Here is a 22,407-nt window from a genome sequence, read left to right on the forward strand (position 1 = left end):
CAGTCTTGAGTTACAGAACTACGACCTCTGCTTGCAGTAGACTCCCCCTTGCCTTGACTGGAATATGAACAGGAATGTCTTAAGCTGCTATGGCTGTTAAATATATTGTATAGTATGTTTATAGGCTTAGTTATTTAGCCCTGATGTGGGTGGTTCTGCAGCACCAGATAAATGTGGTTTTACTGCTTTCTTATGTGAGTTGTCTTATGTAGTGCCAGGTTTGTGGCAACAACAGTAGTAGTAAGGAAGTCTAAATGAAAATGTGAGTATTGTGTAGAGGATCTTTCTTAACTTAATTGTGTCTGTTAAATGTGGCCAGTGTCTAGTACTGACATTAGCTTACCATGAAATGTGCTCTATGCTCCTAATTAAGGCACTCTTATTTTCTGTTTGCTGGTTCTTGCATGTTCTGTCACTTTTTTTTCTTCCTGAAAAAAACCCCTCCTTGTCTTGACCTGTCAGAGACATGTCATTGTACTTTCAGAATCTATTTTTTTTAAGCTGTTGTGCCAGTCTGCTTTCTTTTGTGGAGCTTTGGTCTCTGTCTTGTTTCTTGCTTGTTTGTTACGAGCCCTCGGTGAACTGATTACAGTAAAATGTTATTGGATGTTGCACTGACTACATGTCTTGTGGATAAGCTGCCTGTGAAGGTGGTAGACTTTTAGTTACAGAAGAATCAAGCTTGCTGTATTTGCAGACTTCAAAAAGATGTTTAGAGAAGCTGTTCTTTTTGCATGTCCAAGTACTTTAGAAGAAGCATGGAAGGTGGCTGCAGGAGATTCCTGCCAATTTAAGCATTTAAAAAGAGTGACATAGTGCAGAAAATGAGAGGTGTTAAACTTTGCCTTCTATTGGAAATTGATCAGGGCGCTTCTTTTTGAGTTGTAGTTCTGTGATCTAGGCACCTGCAAGCTTCAAACTGCTGGCCTAAATGATCCATTTGATTATACAACCTTGTTATATGTAGGTGATGTATGCAAAAATAGATTTTAAGCTTCTTTTGATTTTTTGGGGGGGGGGGGGGGTTAGGATGGAAATAAGCTATGCTGAGAAGCCAGAGACGTTCTTCATGTGCGTGGTTTTGCTGCCTTTTTTTTTTTTTTTTTGTAAATATTAGTAGCAGTGACATAGTAAGTATAAAGTATAATTTTCCTCTCGCCCACCACTTCCATGGCCTCCTTGTAGGAGTGCGGTAGCAAGTTGTGGTGTCTCATCAAGCCTTCAGAGATGGATTTCCAGCTACTTGTTTTGTGCTGGTGGACAAGTTGGATGCTGTTTCCCCTCCTGTTACTTCACGTGCTTTCCTATCCCATCAAAGTGAAAGTACCAGCTGCTAATCTAAGGAGGGATCAATGTGTGGGGCAGCTGTTGTCAGAATGTGTCTGGAATCTGCAGTTCTTATTTCCACTTCTCACCTACTGCAAGTGTCCTATGCATAGGAAAGGAGTTGTTCCCTCACAGCACAGTTCTTTGTCTCCAGATGTAGGTGAAAAAATTGCCAGAGGCAATTGCTGGACAGTCTGACGCTGTCTTGAACAAGGAAGAGAACTTCTTTTTTTTTTTTTTTATCTGTTTATTGTAAATGTGTTCTTTTTAAAATACCAGTGCAGAAGGTGAGATAGTCTCAGGTGCAAAAAGTTGTCCAGCTGTCTCTTCTCTGCTTAAGAGCTCTGTTATGTTGTCAGCATCTTTGACCCAGGGACAAAACAACTGTGGAAGGTGTTGATGTGAAGCTCAGCAGAGCTTTGTAGCCTACTCCTTCTGTCAAGGCTAACTGTTAACCTTGAAAAATGGGGAAATTTCAGATCTAGCTGCAGGTGTGTAGTATCTTAGCTGCATAGTTTCCAATTGCCCTTGTTCATACATATCAAGCAGAGGTGATATCGGGAGGCCCTGATCCTCCCCTTCATGTTAAAGCAGCAGTGGATGGTAATTATGGCCGGTCTGTATCTGATTTCTGACAGCATCCTAACTATGATTAATTTTGTTCCTGTGAATTGAGTATAGTTCATCAGACTGATGGTAAAATGAGGTCGTTCCTCTGAAGAATGCAACTTATTTCTTGGCCTCAAATACTTCTGTCTCTGAATGGCAATATGAGCATTCACAAAAACATTTACCTTCATGATGCCATTATATGGACATGAAGAGAAGCATTTAAAAGCTTTTTAGTCAAATCTGTTAAAGAATATGTAAAACTACTTTGTTAAAGCACTAAAATTATGGCAGTTGAGATTTGTTAGACTACTAGTATGCTTAAAACTAAGTTTATGCCCAATGTTACAAAACAAATGAAAAAACCCCCCTTAAAATACGTTGTACTAGAAATATTTGATTTAGCATATGGAAATAAAGTTTGTTGAAATGCAGTAGTAGATTTTCGTAATAGCCACTTCTGGTGCAGAGATGTTTTTATTGTCAAAACTGGCAAAAATGTTGGAATCTTAAATTTAGTCAAGCTAAGGAGAAAAAGGGCAGTGTTTTCATTCCAGGTTCGCAAAGGGGGAGAGGAATCAATAAAAAGATGAGATCTATTAACTCTGAAAAATCTGAAGGACTGGCAAGCAGAAATGATCTATTTAGTCATCAGATTTACAAACAGAATTTACTCATTAGTGTGGAAGGAACACACATGTACAAGTTAAGCAACTTATGTGGCTTAACACTTTAGAGTTTCAGTGTAAAAGAATCTTCCTGTCTAAAGACAAACTTTTTTTTAAGTGACCTTCATTAGCATGTTTCTGTAGACTGAGTTGGTTTAATTCTTGAAGGGAGGGGAGGGGGAAGAGTACAAATGCCAAATGAATCAAATTGAATATTGAATTTAAATTTCTCCCGTTTGCTGATTTAACATACTGCAGCTGCAGGGCAGAGGAATTCAGATGAGACAGATATGTGGGAGAGAATACTGACCTTACTGATCGCTGTGGGACAATAAAAAGAGAAACAGGGTAACAGTACAGTTTGGGGGAAGGAATCTGTGATGCCTTACTTTCTGCCTTTAAGTGTTCATACGTACCCAAATATCGTGCTTCAAAGTTCAGGAAGATGGCTATTCCAATGAAACCTAAGATTCACGCTCATGAAATACAGTAGCTGCCAATCAGCCTAATTAAGCATAACAAGCAAGAAAAGATGAGATGAAGATTATTCCTTTGTGGTTATTGATTTGCTTTTTGGAAACAGCATCAGGCATCTCTGAAACATAGGCATGCTTCTTCATATCTAAATTATTTTTATTCATATGGATAACTTAAGCATTATCACCTGTCTTTGCAAGTATACATTGAAATAATCTGCTGAAAGACTTAAGCATGTAGCTCAGATCTGAGCTGAGGTTTTGGAGTGTGTGACCTATACTGTGCATGTACATGCTAGGATAACCTTTTATGTTAAACTTAATGTTTTTTCCCCTCATATGCTGTATAAATGTTATTCTTAAATTGAAGAGAGAATCCGTGGATTTTGTGATTTCCCCCGCCCCCTGATTGGCTTTTGGTGTTTGGTCAAGATTAAAATCCTCTGCTACTTGAAGTAACATTGTATGAATGCAGTGTGAGTCAAATAGCAATGGGTCTTGCACTGTATTGTCATTGACCTGTAGTCTTATGGATGCTCATGGAGAGGTCTGTGCTTGTGGGGTGCAATGTGGAGAGCTGTTGGGGACAAGAAAGGAGATTGTGAAAAGAATAAAAGGGGTTTTCTTGGAGATTATGGGGAAAGAATCTGTGGCATATGTAAACGAGCAGGGTCTAGATTAAGAAAGAGAGAGATGTATTCTGGCTGTGGAGCATGGGGAAACTTTTCTCTTTTTTTCTGGGAGGCATGTAGGCCTAGTGGAGGTTTTTCTGCTGGTGTGGCTTCTAAGGTGAAACCTATTCCATTCCTTGCAGTGACTTCTGAGAAGAAAATACGGTTTGGTGTTTGTTTGGGTTTTTGGTTTTGTTTTGTTTTGGTTTTTTTTGCTGCCCACCCCCCGTCTCTGTCCCTTTTATGTCTTGACTCTTACTTCTCAATCCTGTCTTGGCAGCTGACTGCAAAGCAAGTTTTTGCATGGCAATACTGTGTTGGATCATTCTGGAAGACTGTTTTCCTGAAACAGTTAAAACTAGCAGAGGGTCTCTGCAGGCCCTTCAGGCCCTTTTGTGTGTGTGGCATTGCTTTTGGCATGTGTTCAAACCTAGACATCTCGGCACCTCTGCATCAGCCATTTGCAGCTGTGTGGATTGGTTTGGCACTTCTCTTGATGTAGTACTGTCCTTTTTGTTCTATTTCAGGTCTGATCTCCAAGGAAGACTGCTCAGCAGCTTCAAAACTGAGTGTTAGAGCAGTGTCCAAGACAGCCAAATTTGTTGTTTGCCTCTGAGTTAACCATGACTTGGGGCAGGGCGGGGGGGGGATGTCAACAAGTATTATCCATGTGCTGAAGAAAAACAAGGAGGTCTCTTCTTTGTATAGCCCTGAAGTTCTACCTGAAGCACCCCATCAAGATTCTTGAGGTCAGCCAGTATATTTAAGAATAAAGCCTTGAGACTGAAGTCTGAGTTGATCAAGACAGCTCGCTGGCACAACTCTGCCAATGTCACTTGCTTCAGTGCAGGATCCCTGTTCATTCACCAGTGTTAACCCCCATGGGAGACTTCATCAGTTTAGGGATTTAGTGAGATACTGTCTCCTGAAGCACTTCCTGCATAGCAAAGCACTTCCTGCATAGCGTGTCCTGGGTGATGCCAACGTGCACTTCATTGCAAAGAAAGGCTGAGGTGTTGGGTGAATAACCTGTGTCAGCAGCCTCAGTTCTGCTGTGGTTTGAGAACCATGCTGTGCTCAGTATGGCCCATTCCCAGTGTTCCAGTGAAGGTGCTGCAATACTTTAACGCATATGTCTGGTTCTGTTTGGCCAGGTGTCAGATATTGCTGTAGTCTGTGTGCTTCTGATATCAAAGACAAGAAATATGTTTGAGGTAGCTCTGACCTTGTGTTCAGCACAGCTAGTGCTGATCTGTGCATCTGCAGTGCTACATGGCTTTCACTGTCTGGAGAGCTATATTGCATGAATGAGAATAGGTCAGTTGCTGGAGTGGTAAGACCTGCTACCTGGATTTTAATGAAGGTGCTAATTGCTGGCATGAAGGAGCACAGAGCTCATTGCTCCTGGAAGAATTTCCCATCTTAAGTTCTGCAGTAGCTAAAATGCTCACTTTATCTATCATCTGTTTAGGTGTCTACATGCAAGTTTGTGATCCCAGTAGTGGTCTAGTGCCTTTGCAGACTTGTGAACAAGGTGAAGGTATACTAAGCCTCTTGCCTGATCTTGCGGACAGACAGTTATCTTTCTTGCCAATGTTCCTGTTTCAGATTATCTCCTCAGATTCATATAGGTCTTCCTTCTTAGCAAACATCTTGCAGTGAAAGACTAGAATTCTGGATGGAGATACTGAGTGTCATTTGGAAAAAGCTTTTATTGATCTGTTGCCAGAACCATTTGTGTCATTTTTCTTTGAAACCTTCTGGGATCTTTTGTACTTTTGTGACAAGGGGATTGTTGTGGTCCGTGCAATGTTTCTGAAAAAAATACCTTGGAGAGCTTTTCAGTCCAGTCCTGAGAATGCAGACCTGGCTGTTGGTGAGTGAGCAATCTTTGAAGCAGGTAGTAAAGTGTTGGGCTACGTGAATTTGGGCACCTCCAGAATTAATGGAAGATTTGGGCACAGTACATATGGTTCCCGTTGGTTGCTCTATGAACCCTTGGCGTCATAAGTTTGAGGGCATCTTACACCGGGAAGAAAAATAAGGCTGCCTTTTAAAACAAGCTGTTGTAGGGTTTGGTTATTTAAAAAAAATTCTCATTTTAGGAACTGCAGTGCAATGGAACTCAGTCCTAAAATTTCCTTTTTTGGGGACGTAGAATTGAAGGCCTTTTTGGGAAAGGCTGCAAAGTACCAGTCTCATTACAGGTTGCCTTCCCAAATGGAGCTGTTAAGGCCTTCTTTCCACCCTTGACCTGTCCGCTAAGAATATAAGTGCATTCGGACTTCTGATTTATGTCAACATGGATTGACAAATGTCAGCTAATGAAGTCATAGATCCAAGTTAGTTTCTAGGCCTAGTTCTCAAGTCTGAAATATTTACTGACATAATTTAATTGTTCCCTCTTTGGTAAAGAAAGATCAGGAGATTCCCTCAACATATTTCAGTGAGGGCAGAATAAAAAACTTGTTTTCTTTTGTAGCATTTCTCATTTCATCCATACTGACCAACTTATACCGCCTTTTCTTTTTGGAATTCTTTTCAGTATGCAAAGGTTAACAGTTCTTCAGGGGCTGTTTTTATTCTCACTGGCATGAGAACTGTTCACCACCAGTGGAGGAAGTGGTTTGCCACTAACTTCCAGGATGGCCAGAAAGTGTTAGTCTTGCAGTTGATTGTGTAAGTGCTTGGTGAAAGATTAGGAAGAAAGAAGCATCATCTTTATCGGTACTCTGCTTCTTTTCTTCATCTCTATGATGCCTTTATTGCTTCCGCATGCTTTATTCCTGGTGTCCCATGAAAATGTTTGCCAGGCCTTTGTGCAGGGGCTTCCTATATTTTTTTCCTCATGTCTGAAGAAAAGCAGTTCTAATTGCTTCTGAATCAACAATGCCCTAGGCACTCCTTGTTTATCATGGGAGATGTAGATGGTAAATATTGCAGACGGTGAGATTAGAGGCTGTGGTAACATGATTTGAAGTTGATAGCCACTTGCCAAACTCCTGTCAATTTAACTTAATGCCAGGTATAAGTCTGGTAACTTGCCATCACGGTGTGCTGGGGAGTTTTCTGTGCTTGGTATCTAGCTGTGGTGCCTCCTTTTTAGGCAGCAGGTGTACCTTCGAGGATAAGGAAAATAGAATATTTTTTTGAAGTTTTTGGAAAGTGTTAAAATATATAGCAACTTCTTAAACTTGGCAGGAGGAGAATCTTGGCAGCAGGAAGGATTTGTATCATATCATGGGCAAATTTGGTTAAAGCAAAGGAAATTTGAACTTTTGTCTTGTAAAGCTGGAAAAAGCTCAATGTTTCTTCCTTTCGTTACTAAATAATTGTACGGTACAACTTCCATACTCATCAACACATTGGTGTGTTGTGCTTGTAGGGCTTGAATTTTATACAGCACAAAGGCAAGCAAAATTGCCTTCCATTAAAACAATTTTGAAAGTGTAAGTCATCTGTTTTATACCTCAGATATGTTGAACAAAGAAGGTTCAGCTGTTTGAGTGTCATTTAGCAGAACAGGAAACTTTTTTCTGAGGTTGTGCTCAGACAGTTCTGACAGAGCTGGAAGGGAATGTGTATTTAATGACACAACCTCACAGTACAACTGAGACAACCTGCCAGCTTAAAATCATCAGATGGGGGGAGTCTTTTCCCCTGCTTCTAGCTTTGCAGTTTCTCCTCTTGCTCTCCTATCCTCTGGCATTAGCTCTGGTGCTTATCTTGCTGCAAGGAAAGCAGATTAAAACTCCTGACACAACAAAAAGTGCTTCCCTCCTGGTGTAGTTTTCCATTGCTTTCATGGTACAAATTGGTTATCCTGTGGGCAGAAGGGTGCTGGGACTTAATGGTTTTGATACTTGAAACACAGAAATGGGGAGTGGAAGGTTAATCAGCGGGTGAGGGGAGCAAGATGTCTCCTTCTATAAGCTGCCAGCTGTTACTGCTTCCACATGTTAAAAAAAAAAAAAAAGATTCATTTTAAATCTATACTGTGCTAAATCTCAAATTAACAGAAGTCTAGTCATAGTTTATTCTAAAATGGTGTACTCTGTTATTGCCATTTAAAAAAAAATCTGACCTTCACGAGAAGAAAGTACGAAATAAATGCCAAACACAACAATAGCTACTGGTGAAGGGACTGAAAGTCCTTTCCTACAGGCAGCGTTCCCTTTCTGGACTTAAGATTTCTAGTTGCTGTTCCTGACTTCCCATTTTTCAACTTCTAGTTGTCAGTAGTGGTGCAGTCATTGGGAAGGCTGATCCTTTAGTAGATCCTGATCTGTGAAATAAAGCAGTGTACCATTGCTGCTCAGGCCCTTAGCATAGAGGGCAGCGGTGTCTAGTTTCACAAAAATCTGTAAGCTGATGCTACATAGTTGTGGTGTTAATGGTTGTAACGCAAAATCACCTTATTTGAGAGGCATACATGGTCATATGAACGCTTCTGACCCATCTTAATGCAAAAATAAATTGGCAAACTTAACCAGTATTAACTACATGGTACTGCAAGTCTTGCTGGCTCACTCTGCATTAAGGTGAGCTAGAAGCTTTTGCATCCTCGGAACACCTGACCTGATGTTTTACTGGTGGCTGAGAAGCAACAATATCTTAAACTGCTCTAATTCAGCTCGGATTGATTATCCCCTCAGGCAAGATTAGCACTGTGCTCAGATAACACCTGCTTCAGATAATATGATCAGTTTTCAAGCAAACTGCAACTAGAGAAATTTTTATAGCATCTTACGTTATTCTTTTGGACAAATGAGTGTGTTGGCCAAAAGTTCTATTAAACACAAAGTTCATCTTTGAACCTGTGGTAATTAATTCTTCTATGGTGGCACCGAGAGATTCAATGAGAAGCAGATTTCATGTTGAACTTGGAAGGTTTACACTAAACTTTCAGAAGGGAATTAGAGTTGCAAGCCTGCTGCTAAATTTCTGGTGCTTGAATTTGTCCTTAGACTGATCTCTTGCATCAGGTGGAGCATTCATTTACCTTTATTCTGGAAATACAGTGGTGGGAATCTGAATTTACAGCATCGATAAACTGAGTATAGCAAGAACAGATTATTAGCTAAGTAAGCATTGCTGATTTAGCTATATGCAGCCAAATTTCTGATGGTATTCCTGTAGTGAGAACTCTGTATTAAAGAAAAAACTTGATCCTCTTGGATTAGCCTTAATTTCATCAAAAAATAACAGTGTTTGCTTATGCCTCTTACTGGTGGAGTCTGAATTGGAAACACATTCATACTTAAACATTATTGCAACTTTATGGTGTAAATTGACATGTCTGTATGTTGCTAACAGGCCAAAGTGTTTGGATGCTGTGGTAATAGAGTAACACAAATAGTGATGACTTAAGAGAAGGAGTGCTCAACTGAGCATCGGGAGGCCATGAATTCACTTCAGGTTTTTAGGAGCTTTTCTGTTAATTCTGTGTGCTTCACAGCTGTTTTTAAGCACTGCTAAACAAAACTATGTTGTTTTCAAGCTAGAGATGTTTAGCTCTCTTAAACTGAGAGGATGAACAAATCTGCAGCAGCAAAGTTGAGAACCAGAGTCTGGAACCATACAAGAAATTAGCTTCCTGGTGCTGGTGTTTTCCAGAAAGAACATGCCAGTCTAGGCTTCCTGAATCTGCTAGACCTCATTATTCTACTGTTGCAGGAATAGGGTTTAGGTATCCTGATTTTGACAATTTCAAAGTCATGTAGAAGTGCTTTAAAATCTACTATTCTGGCAGGCCCTTAAGGAAGAGCAGCTTGGGTCTGTTGTGAGGTTGAGTTGAGTTGTAGATATCCTCTGCATCTAAAATGTCGGGATTCAGTCCCTGCTGATGGCTGACTAAGGCAGAGAGTATCTTCATGTGATGGAATTTCAGGATGTTTTCTCAAGGCTTTCTTTAAAAAGTTGCAAAAATAGAAACTCTATCAAATACTCAATGTGCACCAAAGTTAGTGTTCCAGTACAGATTGATCTGTTTCATATATACAATTAAGCAGTCACCCAAAGACAACCATTTAACAATAACAGCGCCTTAAGATGCAGGATAAGCAATGTGTAAAGGAGAAAACATTTAGAAAATAAATAGTCCCCAGTTAATATACTGAACTGGGTCTAGTAGATCGGGCTGCTGCTTCTCATTCTGTCTTTTAAGAGTTCTGGGCATAAGGTTGGAATTAAGGTTGAGGTGGCTGTTTTGATTCTGGCTAGTCAAGTGCTTGGACATGGGGAACCTGAGTTTTAACTCTGCTGTTGTGAATGCTTTGTTGTTTACAGGAATGTGTACAAAATCTGTCTTGGTGCTTTTTATTAACATAAAAAGCCCCAAACCCTTAAGAACTCTTTAATGGTACATAGTTTTGTAAAATGCTGTGCTTGTTAGTTTGAAAGAATGAATTGTTCTGGAATTTTCAACAAATAATTTGCTCTGTGAGTGGAAAAAATGTGTAGTTGAAACAGTTGCTTGTTTTTGTTTTTTTTAAAAGAAACATTCAAACTTAGGTGAAGAAAGTTTGGCTTATTGAAATGCAAAGATCTAGAACTTATTTGGGATTTTTCTCTTTGCAGATATATTATAAAATGTCTAATGGTTATGAAGATCACATGGCTGAAGATTGCAGGGATGATATTGGTAGAACAAATTTAATTGTGAACTACCTCCCTCAGAACATGACGCAAGATGAGTTACGGAGTCTATTTAGCAGTATTGGCGAAGTTGAGTCTGCAAAACTTATTCGGGACAAAGTTGCAGGTATAATCTAGTATATAAGAAATTTTTACTTTGTGGTACACTGCTCAAGCAAATACTTAATTGAATGCAATTTAATGTAGAAATATTAAATATTTGTGTGTGTAATCAAACTATCGATAAGTATGCATATAACTACAGTAATGCTAAGACTAGATATTGACTATTAGGAAGATAGAATACTTAAGGCTAAATTAATGACTGTTTTGTGTATGGTTAGGGATTCCAAGAAGTACAGTTCCTAAATTTGAACATCAATAGGCATGTCTAAAACTAGTTTGAATTTGGTCCCCAGCTGATTTATTCTTTCTACAGTCTGAGCATTTTTTACTCTACCAGAGCTCTGAATATGCAAACAAACCTTTTGATCTGATTTTAATCAGTAAAATGAAGGTGTGGCATGCATCTGAAACAGTTGTAGGCCTTATCATTCTTCAGGAATTTAACTTGTAGGTTCTTTAAATAGGTTTGTTAGTAGTAGCTTTAAAAAAATGAGAGGAATGAATTGTTCAGATTTGTGAAACTTAATGTTTCCTTGAAAACAAACAAATGCCGGTAGAGCAACTGGTTCCATAAGCCATATCTGTTTAGTTGCAGGAGCTTTTTATATGGTCTGTGAAGACGTTTTAATCCTTGCACTGTTAAAAATCTTTATATACAAATTCTGATTATTCTTGTTCAGCATTCATGGAATCTTGGATTCAGTGGGAGAGCATGGCTGTTTCTGTACATAAAAGTAATTGTGCTGTTAACTAGCTATGCATGCTTGTTTGTTCTCAGCCTGCAGACAATTGCCTTGTGGAATTTTCTGCTGCACATGCTCAATCTTGTATTTCAGAATCTAGCAATACTGACTTAGATCACTATCTAATCCATAATGTAACAGGTCTGAAACTACTTCACTGTCTGTAAAAACTGCATGAAAGCTGGTGAAACACATGAGAGTTCTTTGTGTGTTATTATCTTAACTGACTTTAGTACTTTATTTTATCTGCTTGAGAATAGACATGAGAACTGAATAATTAAAAACTTTAGAATTTACTTTCAGAATGTCTTCTATGTTTTCCATGTCTTTAGTTTTCCCAGTTTCTTTCCAATGAAGTTTCACGTGATGGCTGTCTATCTAAATCTGTACTTACAGAACGTATATGTAAAATCATCATGAAATAGTTACATAAAATACTGATTTCTTTGAATATTTTGATAGCTGAGTATTCAGCCTAGATGGTGTCATACAGTTTGAGATGCTTAGAAGTAGAGGCTTGCTCTGGAGGCTGCTTTTGCAAGGAAATAAGACCACTTGTTTAACGATAGCAAGCCATTCATCAAGTGTCACGGCTGATCCACACCTTAGACTTTCAAATAAGCACAAAATCGTCTGCATGGGAGGTAAGGATATTTTAAATGGGAAGCAAGACACATCATTACCTGAAGTTTGAGAGTCTACTTCACACTGTTCCCTGTAGCATCAAATACTCTGGTAAAGTCTGGTTAACTTTAACTTGGAACTTGACAGTGCTGGGTAGTTTGTAGTCCAAAACATGCTTGTGTGCTTCAGGTTTTTCATAGCAACCCTCTGAAGAATCAAAAGTAAAATTCCTGTTAGCATTGCATAGAGTCCTTGAGTGCCTGTGGACAAAATGCTCACTTTTCTTTAAAGTGATTGCCAGGTGTTTAATTCTGCATCGCTACGTTGGTCAGACGACTTAATTTTGTTACTACCTAATTTTTCATTTACTTGCAGCACTGTTAGGAGCAATTCCCAGTCTTCTCCGTGCTCACTGATAGTTTGGGAATATCGGTAACTAAGAATTGGCTTCTTCAGGAACCCTCTAAAAGTACCACTTTCTCTTCCTTTTGCTTTTCTTTCTTCCCCTTCATGTTTGCATTAAGATTTCTGTGTTGCAAAATTCCACTCTAAGCAGATCTGATGTTTGGCTGCCCCTGGAAAGAACAGTCTTGTGGCAGAGTTCTGCTTTCCTTGTGCCACCACTTGCATTTTTCTGACCCCATGGCAGACTAGCAGGAAACTAGAGCTGCAGAAAAACCTGTTTAGCTCCCTGACCTTGGTTTCTGTGAGGTCAAATAAGGCAAAATATTGGCATGTAAGATGTAGTTGGGGGGTTGAGTGACCTGGACAGGAGGGAGGTAACCCCTCCTTTTGTTGGAATTAGACTTTTTAGATAGTTTAGTTCTTTTCAGTGAAATTACAGCTTTGGTGCCCCCATGACATTCTATTAAATCAAAGCATTTTGTCTTTGGAGTTGCCTTTATTGACTGTATTTGCAGAGTTAAAATCAATGTTTGTTTGATAATGCTTTTTTTCATAAAACAATGACTGATATATATGTTTTTTCTCAATTAATTCTCTATTAATGAGACGCATAGGGCGGAAAATGTCTTATGCCTGGAATGCAGCTTTTAATGACTTATTGAACTAGCCTTAGCTTTCTGGAGACTGATTACTTTGATTCAAGAATTGATTTGAAAGCCAAAGTTTTTTGTTTTGTTTGAGCAAAGTATTTCATTATGAGCAGAGTATATATGTTGTTGGGTTTTTATTCAAATACAGCATGGTGTTCCGTGTATTAGATTGTGTTTATAAAATTTAGAGAAACTCTTTGAAACCACTAGACTACTTATCCTTTATTTTGTTATTGATAAATGCAATAGGAAATTGAAAGTAGCAGCAAACCATAGTGTCAGTTTACATTCCTTACTATGAATTTTCTGCTTTGTGTACACATGGATGATAGCAGTTGGTAAAAGTATGACTATGCATTTGTTTTGTTGTTTGAGACATAACTTCTTTTTCTGTTTTTTGCAGTAACTGTAAAGAGAAGCTTGTGCACAGTAGATGGACATTAGACAGGGTGCAGTGCTCCTTCAGCTCTTCCTGATCATACTGGAAAGATAGGGTGCTGGTCTCTTCATTCTCCAATTTGCGTATTGCATTCTTAAGCACTTACAGACATGGCTTTGCTTAACTTGTGATGAGCGAATCTGTACTCGGGCAAATACTGGATTGTTGCTTTATTGCTCACTGTACTTGTATTTATGTTGAGTATGTCTTGGACATCCAGGATTTTCATAAGAGAACTATGGAACTCATATTGGATGTTGTTCTTTCTGTCAGATCTTAAGACTAGCACTAGCCATACCTTGGGGCTTTGAGTCCTGGGGAAACATTAGGAGCTTGTTTCCCAATGTAATAGAGCACAGTGTCAAGTCCAAGATGTAACCTTTCACTGTTGCATCTCCTGGCCTTTTGCGGTAATTGCTGAGGCCTGTGGGTAGCCATTGACCCAATTCAATTGATGAAATCCTCTCTTCCTGTGGCTCTGGCTCATGAGGCTGACAGCAAGGAAAAGTACTGGCATTTGCCTGATCAGTCTGCACTGATTAGACTGTAGCCCTCTAGCACTGACTTCAGACACAGTGGTGCCAAACTTGTGCTCTGTACCAATTTCCTACTCAGCAATGTGTATAGTGTTAAATGTCCTCTTTCTTGGAGCAACTGCCTCCTACCATAGATGATTCAACAGAAGAAATATGTCCTTGTTACAGATGCATGCATAACCCAATCCAACAGGTGTTAAAACTCACATTTATTCTTCAGTAAAAGTTACTTAGAAGTCCGGTAACATTTTATAAAACCACAGGCTCAATGATGTAAAGAGAATTAATACTAGACAGCCGACTTAAGAATCCCCAAGATTGAAAGTGATGGCTCCAAAATGCGCAAAATTATCACTCACCTAAAAGCGGAGGGCTCTCGCCCTCGAGGAGTTACCTCGGGCGGTGCCCCGACCCAGGGGGGAGTCCCCGACTGCAGACCCGCTGCTCCGAGGAGGACTGACTCCAACACGTCCTCTGGCGGAACCCCGTTTATACCCCTGTCGAATCTGACCTGTGGTCATTTAATCCCTGTTGGCCAGGAGGGTCACCTTGGTGTACCTGGCACGTCTCGGTTGTCCAGTTCCAAGTTTCAACCTGCAGCCTCCAGGGTTTCCTTCCCCTTCTCCCTGCCTGGAGAAGTTTTGTTTCCTGCTGGCGGGTTGTGGGGATGGGGGGGAGGTGTACTGCCACAGTCCTGTACCATGTTTTGCATTGGGGGTGCTTGACTTAGCTGGGACATCGAGATTCTGGGGTCTAGGTTTCCAGCCAATCTGCTGTGCTGGACTCCTCTTACGGGGGAACTTTTTAAAAGCATTTCTCCTCCTTCAGCATCTGTTAATGCAGAAATCCAGGCCTTTGTGCCACTCTAGTCTTGCTGAATTTCTTGCAGCACAGATGTAGGTGGCTTGTTGTGTTAGGATGTCTGACTGCGCGCAATGCGGATGCTTCTGATCAATAGCTGTAAGTTTTCTGTCCTGGTCGTCTTTAGCCTGCTGTTCTGCAGGTGTACACAGACTTTTAGTCCTTCTGGACCAAATGCTAAAGCTGAAAGTTAGCCTGGCATGAGTGTAAGTTGTATTTAGTTTCTCTGTCTTCCCCTTCCCCTGCTGAAGTGTTGGTACTTTCAAGCCTCACTGTCCTAAAGCTCTGAAAACGTTGGGTTAAACTTTTCCCATGTGCTTAGGGTGTCAGACCACTGTGGGATCTGTTTATTGCTCATGACACCCGTAGCCCTCCGCTAATACCTGGTGACAAGTTTGCTCTGTGCACCTCTCTGTAGAAGTATTCTATCTGATGGGAGTTGATTTTGTTAGGGAGGCATCCAACTTCTTGAGGGCTCTTGTTCCTTCCTTCACACCTTCTGTACTGCTTGAGCAGGGAATAAGGTATCCCTGTGATACTAATGACTTTCTACTCTAGGAAATCTAGGATATGATCCTTCAGACTGTGCCAAAGAATCTGTCTGTACCTGTCAGCTACCAAAATATGGCCATCTATGTGCAGACACTGAAAGGAGGCAGTGGGTTTCCTCTCCAGTGTCTGCATTTGCTTATGTAAGTTTGAGCTGTGATGGAGCATGCTAAGGTTGAACTCCTTGATCAGCAGCTATCAGGGACAAAGCTATCACTCCACTGTTGCTGAAAAATGTGGAGCAGAATGGACATTTTGGGGTGACTTGTTAAGGTTGTGTGCAGAAATCTGGGGTCCATCTCAAAAAATACTGTCATTACGGCTCACTTGCACTGCAAGTGTGTACGTGGCATGTTGCATACAGGACCAAAAAGAAATCGCTTCTAGGTAGTTGGACTTCCTCAGGAATCAGTATGCATCTTCACCTTTTCCCTGTCTTTTTCTTTTCATGATGTCTTCCTTGGAAGACTCTTTCACAGAAATTATCCAGCTGAAAAAGAAATGAATGGCTGTGTCCTTGTAAGCTTCTAAAGCAAAAAGGGAAGGAAGACTTTATTGCACCGCTTTCAGATGCTGAAAGGCAGTAAGTAGCTCTCTAGCTCACATGACAGGGTAACTCTATTCATTTCACTAGCGCGGTGGACTCCAGTCTAGAAACAGAATTCTTAAGTGTTCTTGTTTTGTGGAAAGTGTTTAAGTATTCTCTTTGGCTGAAATTGTTTCCTTTTGCATGGAAAACAACCATGAAATTGCTTATGCAGTTTTGCTGTTAACTGTGTAATTGGAATGCATCATTACCTCTGGATTTTTTTTTTCTAGCTTTTTAATCACATTTGGTGGTATGCAATTTCTGTAAACGTGCGTTCAAGAAAGCCTAGCAACAATGGCTAACTTAATGAAAAGTGCAAATGGTTTGCAGACAAATTGGCCAGATACTGAAAATGTTAACACCCTTCTAGCTTTGCCAGCTTCACTTAATTTCCTTTATCCTAAGGTTGGCTGTATAAACTATCTCAGAGGTAATAACTGAGTTCTAGCAAGGGTATGGGAATACACTTAAAGAACCCAAGCAACCTTTATATTAAGTGGGTTCAGAGCACAACTAGCAGAAGCAGGAGCTGGTGCAGCAGTTTCTGGGCTCTAAGTGTTCTGGGATAGTCAAGGGACTTCTGGGAACCCTCTGAGGAACTGGAGTGCTTACTGCTGCCAGGAAAGGATAGCTGTAGGAGACCTTGACTTCTAGCAAGTTGCTCAGAGCTCTGTCAGGTGTGCTTGATCAAAGGGAGGGTGGAGCTTTTGTTCCAGTTGACCCCTGGTTAGGGAGAGTCAAACACCTTTTTAGCTATTGCTTAGGACAGGCCCATGTAATAGTCTAGCCTCGAGCATAGCTCCCAGAGTGCTGTGAACAGGCACAGCAGTGCAGATGGGGGCCATGGACTGCGTTGCAATCAGCCTGTATGCACTTGGGAATGGTGGTGATGTGCTGCACGGTTTCCAGCAGTCACTGTAGCAGCTATCCCTGTAACATCGGAGGCCTTGACTGAAAAGGAGCTACCTTGACTGCAAAAGAGGGTGGAGCTCTGCAGGTCTTGGGCTGCAGGGAGTGCCTGGGGCCTCTCACTTAGGGTGGGTAGAGACATGTTCTTATTGCTGCAGGAAGTGTGCACTGCTTGGAGGACCTGTGTCACCAAGTGAAGGACCTGTGGTTGAACTGAAAACCAACCTCTGAGGCTGGTGATCAGCAGCACAAAATCCGGCTGAAGGTGGGTCACTGGGAAAGTACCCAAAGTTTGATATCAGGGCCAGCTCTGTTTAAAGTTTTCATTAATGACCTGCATGATGGGACAGATTGCACCCTCAGCCTGTTTCCAGCTGATACCAAACTGGGAGGGTTGTGCTGCCATTCAGAAGGACCTTGACAGTGTTCTCTGAAAGCTTTAAGGCAGCGCTGGCATAACAGAGGATGACTTCCTACTGGTTTAGGGTTGTGGGTATCCTTTTACTCTATCTGGAGACACAGAGAGGGTTAAATATATTCATGCTTAGTATCCCTCCTTAAGATACATAGGCACATAAAAGTCAAAAAGGCCAATACAGTTGTACTAGCCATTGTATGAAGTACTGTGCTTTACAAAAGCTGACATCTTCACTTTGTTTGCCTCATCAAGCCATAAAAATGAGCCATATAGCAAAATATTCAGTTGTACTCTAATATTTCTCAACATGTTTTTAGTGGGAGTTATTGTTCCACATCACCTTAGAATACTTTCATTCTCTTCCAATGGAGCAGCAGTATGTTTCTGCAGAATAACAATTTAGTTCAGCTTAACCTATGATTGTGTTGACTCTGAACACTTGCTGAGGTTTTGCATTGTAACATTGGCAGCTAAAAAGGTGTCGTTATTTGAAAGCTGAAGTTTCTTCCTAAGGAGATGGGGGGAGTGGGTTTTTCAGCCCTCAGTGTCTTGAATAGTCAGGTTTCTGTTCCAACCACAGATGAACAAAATCTGTTCTAAAGTTTAAAGAAATGAGATCTTACAGTAAGTGGGCAAGGCATTTTCCTCCCAAAGACTTCCTCAAGAAATCAGCCTGTGGTATTCATGCACAATTTTGGGCCTGGTATTTTCTGTGTTCACTTTACAAATCCTTTTCACTTCACAGCATCTAGGATGCTGGCAATTCATCTGGAAAAAGGGCCCCGGAGCAACTTAAATTAAATCTCAGTAAAAAAACATTCTGGAAATGAGAGAAAGGAAAAAATACAAAGAGAACATATAGAAATTACAAGTACGCGGGAGGGCCTCATTAAATGGAATTAATTACTAAAAATATTAAACCTTTTGTTTTCAGGATTTAAAGCTGTCACTCTTACTGCATATAGTCGAATTCTTAAAAAATTGTGGAGATAGTGAGATCCCTGGAAGCTGTCTCTTTGAGCCGGGGTAAAGAACAGACTTATGTGAAGTGAGCATTGTAGCTTTTGACTTTTTTCTGAAGAAGTGTCTGTTTGAATTGCTTGTAGTCATCTTTGTTTCAAGGCAAATGCCATTTATTTTGCAAATGGAGGAGAGGCCACTTTATTTGTAATTCATAATGTTTTCCTGAGTTGTCTGAAGGTCAAGCTTTCCGAACCAGTTAAATGCGATTTTTGCCCTTAAACTTCAATAAATGAGACTATTCATTGTTTGGCCATGAACAGAAAAAGGCTTGTGTCCTGGTTTATAAAGCCAAATGAAGCAGTGGGGACACATTGTGTATTTGAAAATCGTTGTCAGTAAAACTAGGTATTATTTTCTTTGGTTCCTTTCTAGTTCCTTTGTGTTGCAATTAAAAGTCTTTTCAGTAAGACATACTGGTTTTAAGTCTTAAGCAGAAGCAGGAACTGGCTCAGATAGCAATTTGTGTCTTAGTTGTAGAAACTGTAGCAAAACTGAATTCAGCTACTGTAGAAGAAAGGTACTGAGCTGTTGGATTGACACTGACCATAGAGGCATTTCAAGGACAAATACCATGGAAAGGCTTAAATACAAACCTAAGCTTTTGGTTTTGTATTCTAGAGGGTATGCTTAAAGTTGAAAAAGTGGAGCATGGTGCAGTGATTCCTGGTGTAGTGTTGATCTGACTAATCCAGCCTTACAAGTACAGTGCTTCTGAGGTGTCTTACTAGGTTAAGCACAAGACCAGACTATCCAGCCAGGCTGAGCTTTGCCCCCAACCTGACACAAACATGATTGTGTGGGATTTCTGCAGTGCTCTCTTGGTGTTTGCATGATTAATGATAGTTTTGGACAGCATTTATGACTGAAGTGGAGATGAAGCAGAACTGTAGAAAGTAATTCAGAATGATTAATTGTAGCTTCAAGAAGTTATTGAGGGGAAAAAACCAAAACCCAAACTTGCTTCTATTTTCCAAAATCTGTATAAAAGACTGTAGAATATTTTGGGGGGGTGGGTGAAGTGAAAGTGATTTTTAAGATTTAACGTGCTGCTTCAGTATCTGTACTAAAACTACTGCACTTGGTTCTGTCTCAAGCAGCATGTTTTCTAGTTTTCTGGGACTTGTTGTGGTCACCATGGTACAAGCGGGAAAGAATGTGTGTGTTTCAGAGAAGCAAAGCAACTTCTCGGTATCACTGATGAAGCTAGATGTAAGAACATTGCTGAAGAATGGAGGACTGGGTACTTGGGGACTGGATCAGGAGAGAAGTTTTGGTTCAGGCTGTGGCTTTTAGCTTCAGGTTCATGTGTTTTCAGAGTAGCTGAGATGCACCATCTGTATCTTTAGTGAAGGACTGAGTGTAGGGGGTGTTTCCTGTATTTTAAAAAATATACTGTGAGCTATGTGGTAGACTAGTAATAAACAGAATCACTTCTATGTTGTCATGATAGGGTTTGATCAGCATAGACTTGTAATGGAAAATCATGCCCTTCTACTGTTAGTTTTGAAGATCGTTGATTAAATACTTCAGATGTTTGTTCACATCCAAAAATGTGTTTTGACAAAAATCCTTCAAGAAACTGCTTTCTTTTCTTTTTTTTGTAAGGATGCCTTGTAGTATGAAAACAAACTGCCAAGGACTTAACAAATAACCACTGTTTGTCTCCAGAGTCGAGCCAAGTAGTGCATATAGAACATGTCAGGTTCTGAACTTGGCATTTAGAATATTAAAGTGAAAAAGTGGTTAAAAGTTATTATGTGGAGCAGATTTAACATTGGGCTGAAGGACGTAAGGAGGAGCTAGAAACCAGCATCATCTCCTGAGACCAGTGGACAAAAAAAAAGACAGAAGGAAACTAGTGGAAACCGACAGAAATGAGTTTTCACTCTATTAAAAATAGACTAAGAGTGGGTGCTTCCAAAAATGTGTGGTGGAATAACTAGTCCACTGAAAATTGGCAGAGTCTGTGTTCCTAGCCATGTAGCAGTTTTGGTAATTCCAGGCTTTGGTTTAAGGACTACACTAGAAATAAACTCAAAACTTAGAAATAGTTCCATGAATGGGGGAAAATACTGTGAGGAAGAAGAAAAGTGGGATTCTTTACCTTTGTTAAACCTTTCATTAATGTTTAGTTCTGTTACATCCCTGCTTAGATGAAGTATGCATATATGCTGTCTTAATACAAAAAGACCTTGTTCTGTGGAACTGGAAGAACCTCAGAGTAATGTAGGGTTGAGTTTCTTGTTCTGTCATTTGGGTTCATAGGATGGTGCAGTTTTAAGGAACGCTAGTCCAGTCTCCTGCTCAGAGCAGTCAGCTGTGAGGTCAGACCAGGTTATTCAGGACTTTATCCCGTCCGGTCTCGTAAACTTCCACACGCTCCAGTCCCCTAAGCATCGTAGTGACCCTTCACTGAACTCTGTCCAGTTTATCAATGTCTTTCCTGTGTTGGGAGACATTAAAAATTGGATGCAGTATTTTAGTCCAGTGAGTGTTGAGTAAGAGGGGATGATCTCTTCCTTCTGTCTTCTGGGTGTACTTATGTTAGTACAATGCAGGATGTTCTTAACCTTCTCTGTCACAGTGCACTGCTGGCTCATGCTCGCCTTGCTCTATACTGTGACTCCAGGTCCTTTTCCATAGAGCTGCTCTCCAGCCAGTAAGTGCCCAGTCTGTGTTGTGGCCAGGGTTTCTTCCTTCCCGTGATCAGGACTTTGCATTTGTCCTTGCTGCATTTCATAAGGTGCCTGTTGGCCCATTCCTCCAGTGTGTTTAGGCCCCTCTGGGTGGCAGCCCTGCCTTCCAGTATATTGACAGATTCCTCCCAATCTGGTGTCATCTCCAATCTTGGTGAGAGCGTGCTCCCATCACCTCTTCCAGATCATGGATAAAAAGTTAAACAGCATGTCCTGGGATAGATCCCTGCAAAACTTCACTTGTTGCAGGCATACATGTAGAGTCGTGGTGGTGGGTTTTGGGGGTTTTTTTTGGTCTCTTTTTGAAGATGGATGTGGCATTTGCCTTTCTGCAGTTGTTGGGGACCTTTTCCAATTTCCATGACCATTCAAAGATGATAGAGAGCAGTTTTGGCAAGGATATGAGCCTGGGGTCTCGGCACCCTTAGAAAGAGCCCATCTTGTCCCATGGACTTGTGTGGGTCAAGTTCTCTCAACCAATCAGTCCCTGACCTGATCTTCATCCACTGGTCATCCTCCTTGAACTCTTTCCTAAGTGCAGAGGCCTGTTAGACTTTGTTGGTGAGGAGTGAGGCAAAGAAGGCATCATGTACCACTCCGACCAAATCACACACCCTATTCAGCAGCTGTCCCACATTTTCCTTTTTCAGCCTTGTACTGCTGGGACAGCAGTATAAGCTTTTCTTGTTACCCTTGATATTTTTTTGTTTGTTTGCATTCCTTTCAAGTCTCAAATGCAGTTGGGCTCTGGCTTTCCTGAGACTGAGTGGACGGTGTTTCTAAATTCCTCCTTTTGTAGGCTGTTGCTTCTTCCATCTGTAGTATGCTGCCTGTTTGCACTGGAGCTCTGCCATGAGTTCCCTGCTTAGCCAGGCTGCTCTGCTGACACATCTGCTTGTTTTCCTGGCTGTTAGGATGTTAGGAGACAAAAGATGCTGTATGCATAGTGTTGACTCGTCGCAGGGGGTTAGAATATAGCCTCTTGATCACTTGCTCTGCCAATCCTACCTTGCTGCACTTCAGCATTTGCATAACCCTTTTTTTTGGAAGTTTGATGCAAGGGTGCTTGCATTTTTCTCAGAGTTGATGTGGTTATGTATCCCCAGCTATACAATAGTGTAACTGTACTAAAGAAAGCCCACGCAAAGCACGTCTGAGCACTTTTAATCTGTTCTCATCCTCTGAAACTACAGAGTCATTGCTTTGAATTCTGCTTTTTCAGCACACTGATGTCTGGTATTTGGACGTGGTACTTCTTGATGCATTCATACATATTTAAGCTATCTGGTTATCACTCACAGCACATTTTGTAAAGCCAAAGCCAAACAAACCAAAAAACCAAACTCGGCTCTCTTTCCAAGACGCCACATCTTCCTTGGAGTGATGTTTGGGGAGATGTGTTCCATCCTTCTGCGTTAATTTACTTGGGCTTTTTTAATTTAATCTCAAAGCA

At 40.7% G+C, this 22,407-nt stretch overlaps 1 protein-coding gene across 4 annotated transcripts in view; it reads left to right on the forward strand.

Annotated features, from left to right (window-relative positions):
* Positions 1-22,407, forward strand: part of ELAVL1 (ELAV like RNA binding protein 1) — a 49,312-nt gene that overhangs the window by 1,616 nt on the left and 25,289 nt on the right. For 2 of the 4 annotated variants that reach the window (XM_030032929.1, XM_030032930.2), the window contains exon 2: positions 10,330-10,513. In XM_030032929.1, coding sequence (XP_029888789.1) covers positions 10,342-10,513 — 172 coding nt within the window. In that variant the 5' untranslated portion in view covers positions 10,330-10,341. Of the gene's footprint in view, positions 1-4,430; positions 4,500-10,329; positions 10,514-22,407 lie in introns of those variants that run through there. The other 2 variants (XM_041127938.1, XM_041127939.1) reach the window with 2 other exon arrangements.

This window comes from Aquila chrysaetos, chromosome 12 (genome assembly GCF_900496995.4).
Source record: "Aquila chrysaetos chrysaetos chromosome 12, bAquChr1.4, whole genome shotgun sequence".
Classification (NCBI taxonomy): Eukaryota; Metazoa; Chordata; class Aves; order Accipitriformes; family Accipitridae; genus Aquila; species Aquila chrysaetos.